At 44.0% G+C, this 4,063-nt stretch overlaps 1 protein-coding gene across 1 annotated transcript; it reads right to left on the bottom strand.

The window, feature by feature from the left end:
* Window positions 1–203: 203 nt before the first annotated feature.
* On the bottom strand, window positions 204–3,381 carry SPINT3 (serine peptidase inhibitor, Kunitz type 3). The gene is made up of 2 exons (XM_032263588.1): window positions 3,296–3,381; window positions 204–592 (listed from the first exon to the last, which is right to left on the bottom strand). The coding sequence occupies exons 1-2, from the start codon at window positions 3,369–3,371 to the stop codon at window positions 399–401; spliced, it is 270 nt and encodes an 89-aa protein (XP_032119479.1). The 5' UTR covers window positions 3,372–3,381; the 3' UTR covers window positions 204–398.
* Window positions 3,382–4,063: the final 682 nt, after the last annotated feature.

The raw sequence follows: 4,063 nt of genomic DNA, 5'->3' as shown, positions 1-4,063 counted from the left end.
TCCAGAAATCCCCTCCTTGTCCAATGTAGGCCTTTCCAATATCATGCCCAGATTTCAAAACCTACCCCCTTTCTCCTTCAAAACCTTTAGTTCCCAGTGAGTTAAGCAGTCATTCATACAAAGGTGTGAATGGCTGCTCTAAATTTCCCCAGCGTATTTGTAAGTACGTGCACGTTTTAAAAAGGAGGTCTTGAGATTTTAAACATGATTGCAACATTTATAGAGTTTCAGGCACAGAGGTGGAGCATTTTGGGGAGGACATCAGGGAGAATAAATGTAGGGGTAGAGGAATGAATCTCTTGTTCACACACACAAACACACACACACACACGCAATGCCTTCTATGGCCCTCAGAGCAATCCCAAATCCATGGGGCTGGCTGTGTTCTTATTAGAAAATCAGGTGAACTTGCAGATTTTCTCACATTCTTCTTTGTTCGCAAAGTTGTTGCTGTTGCCTCTGCAGCCTCCGTAAACAAATGACTCACATTCACCAGCTTCAGAGTTGAAAAACCATCGGTTAAAGTAGGCTCGACAAATGCCCTTTTCCATAGGAAAATTGCATACTTTTGGGAGGAGATCCTTGATACTGCCTGAAGAGAGAAAGTGGTTGAAGGAGACCAAACCCATCACCTTCCCCTAGTTTGCCTCATATGCCAGGAGCTGTGACAGCCTTGGGTACAATTGTGAGACCATCCATGATGGCTGTGCTCTGTACCTCTTTCTACCCACCCATGGCCTGATCTGTCTACACAGAAGTTGATATTTTCACTTCTGAGGGTAGCCTGATGTGGTGAGAATCACAGGCTTAAAAATCCAACTCAAGTGGATTGAGGTCCTAGCGCAGTTGCTTGCTACTGTGTGATGTTGTATAAGCCGGACTTCTTCAAGTCTCCATTTCTTCATTTGTAAAACCAAGGTGTTGAACTCCATCATCTCTGAGTGCCCTTTGAGATCTGATTTTACAGGATTTGTTCAGAAAGACCCTCAGGTTCCTACCTGCTGTCTCATAATCAATTCTAGAATTGATATCCTATGATAGAAAGAGGATAGGCTTTGAATCTAACAGCAGGCTTCAAACTTGTCTGTTATCTTCTAGCTATGTGATCTTGGACAAATGACTCATCTCATTGACACTCAGTTTCCTTCATTGCAAAAATGCAGGTGTAATATCCACATTTTTTGTTTATTGAAGGGTTAGAGATGATCAGTGAAAAGCATTGATAAGTAGAAAATAAATCAATAAATAGTAGCTGCTCTTAATCATTCTATTTCTTAACCAAGAAGATTCTTGATAAGAGGGACCTCCTTGTACTCATTTCTGCAGCCTTAGTGCCTAACACAGGCCTAGTTCTTAGCTCTCAGCAAATATTTGTGACTAGAAAATCGCCGCTGCCACCACCACCACCCTCGCCTCCCCCACCCCCGAGCTCCTCTGGGCAGGATTAAAAATTTCTTTGTAACCCCCTTTATGTATCTGTCACCATCTGGGCAGTTTTACTCTTCATGGTAGCTAATAGAACTTCCAACATTACATGAAGAAACTAAGGCCAAAGAAATGAGATACCTGTCCTAATGTCATGCTGGGAAGCAGTAGGACCAAGGATCAAACCCAGCGTTGTTCAACTAGAAGGGCTTGTAGGTTCTCCATCCATCTTGGTTGTTGTAAAATGAGTGAATGGACAGATGAATGATCACACCTGTGGTGGAACTTCAGGCAGCAGCCTAAGGCTTGGAAAGGTTCAGGCTCTGTCTTATCCTCCTACCTGCAAGGCTGACGCTAAGGGTGAAGGAGAATGGGAAGGAGGTAGAATAGCTTGTCCAGTCGAAGTGGGAGGTGAAGGGGCAGGTTGGCATATTCCTAAGAAACCCTAGTCACAGCAGCATCGGCCCTTAGACCCTTACAGGTGACTCTGTAGGGACTGGAGTCCTATCTGCTCTTAATTTTCTCAGCTCTTCCATTCCATCTTTCTAAGGCTTCTCTGCTCTTCCATTCCATTAAACCAAAGGAAAATCACTTAACTTGTTTCTTTTTTATGTAAAGCAGATAATGACACCATGCGTGTGTGTGTGTGTGTGTGTTTTGAGTGTGACAGAAGCTGTTCTGAGTGCTTTACAATAATCTATTAAAAGCTATGTTACGCTGAGAGCTTGACATATATCAGACTATTTGATTAATAAAGCAGAAAAGATGATTAACCTTTTTTACAGAAGAGACTGATGCTCAGAGAGGCTAAATGATGTTCCTGAGGCACAGAGTTTGTAAGTAGAGGAGCCAGGGCCAGAACCCAGGTGTGTGTGACTCCAGGTGTGCTCATCCTGTAAACCACTACATTCGTCTTACTTAGGCAGACGTTTTCAAACTTAAGCGTGCATCAGAATCATCTGGAAGGCTCATTAGAAAGACTCACCCCCAGAGTTTCTGATAAGGTGGGACTGGGAACTAGTATGTTTCCAGTTGATGCTGCTGCTGCTGCCGTTGGACTAGGGGACAAAGTTGGAGAACCACTCGTCTATAGAGTCATTGGGAGGTTTAGGGTTCCACTTATATCTAAGAATCTATCATTAATAGCTCCATGTACATACATGCAGAGAACTATCCTTGCACGTACAAGGATGTTCACTGGTATGCTGGCAGCGATAACCTCCAGAAGGTAAGATTTCGATAACTTTTTACTTTCTTATCCTTTGGTGTATTCTAATTTGCATTTTTATATAGGGAATCCTACTAGCTGCTTAAAAATCTTGGGAACTGCTGCGTACTGTCCCCATTTCCAGCAGATTATCTTAGATATAACTGCACTTCATTTCCCCACCTCCATTTGCAGATTCCAAGCTTGCACAGAGAAAGTGGTCCAGGAAGGACCCTTTTCTGACAAGTGCATCTAACTTGGCTAAGTCCCTTACCCTCAAATTCTGGCTCTGATCTCCCTTTCTCAACCTCTCCTTGCCCCACTCCAGACATTGAAGGCCCCCTTTCCTACTTTACTTATTTTATTTTCTATAGCACTTTGATCATCTATCATGTGTATTAGCTATTGAATGTGTCTCTCTCATTAGAATTTTAATTTCACAAAGGCAGGGTCTTAGGCTCCTTGCTTTAACCTCAGCACCTAGCACAGTGCCTGGCACATACTATGTGCCCAACATATATCTGATAAAGTGAGTTGAATTGAATTGACTCTCAATCTGGTAAGGTAAGAAATGGGCTCTCTTTATGCTGCACTGCCTCCCCTACCCCCCAACCCCAGCCTGATTCCCAGCCTACTCTTTGAGATCCCACATTTCATACCAACCTTGTCTTAGTTCTGATCGAAGCTCTTGGCAGAGAGTGAGAATCAGGAGAAACGAGAGAGAGACCCGAAGCTGCATGGTGCCACTCAGCCAGTGGCTCAGCCTGGGGTTGCCATTTTAGGGAGAAAAGACCAAGGGGAGGAGCCTGACCCCACATCCAGCTCATTCACCCTGAACTCGGGCTTTTCATGGAGCTGGGCTGCCTCTGGAACAGAGTGTCCAGCCAAAGAACAGCTCTGCCTTTCTCCTCCTGGCCTTATCTGATCTGGCCACCCAGGCTACTTTGGTACCACTTCAGGGTGGAAGCCCCTTTCACAATAATAAAAGGATAGCAACCATTTTTGAGTACCTTTTCTTTTCCAGGCATCATACAAAATACTCTTCACACATTGCTTCCCTTAAGTCTACACAGGAATCCCACAACACTTGGAACTCCCATTTTGTAGGTGAGAGGAGATTATGCTACTTTGATCATTGTTACCTGGACAGCAAGTTTCAGAGCCAAGACTGAGACCCCGGTCTGTCTGCTCCAATGCCCTGGTATCACTCATTCATTCAACAAAGATTCATCAAGTATCCACACAGCACCAGGCAAAGTTTTAGATGCTGTCCCCATTCCATCTGGGTGCTCCCAGAAAATTGTGGGAACAACACACACAAGCACATTGGAAGTCAGAAACAGTCACCTACTTTGAGGAGGAGCAGACTCAGTATATTTTAATAGAAATATCAAAAGCACCATGTAGAAGGAGGGTCCAGCTTGTCTGGTT

Source organism: Sapajus apella, unplaced genomic scaffold (genome assembly GCF_009761245.1).
Source record: "Sapajus apella isolate SASKATOON/1434 unplaced genomic scaffold, GSC_monkey_1.0 scaffold137, whole genome shotgun sequence".
NCBI lineage: Eukaryota > Metazoa > Chordata > Mammalia > Primates > Cebidae > Sapajus > Sapajus apella.
This window is presented reverse-complemented; position numbering and strand designations above follow the sequence as displayed.

Coding starts and splice junctions, on each gene's coding strand:
- SPINT3 (XM_032263588.1), bottom strand. CDS start 3,371: ATGCAGCTTCGGGTCTCTCTCTCGTTTCTCCTGATTCTCACTCTCTGC. Junction 593..3,295: donor TCGATCAGAACTAAGACAAG/GTTGGTATGAAA, acceptor TTCTCTCTTCAG/GCAGTATCAAGGATCTCCTC.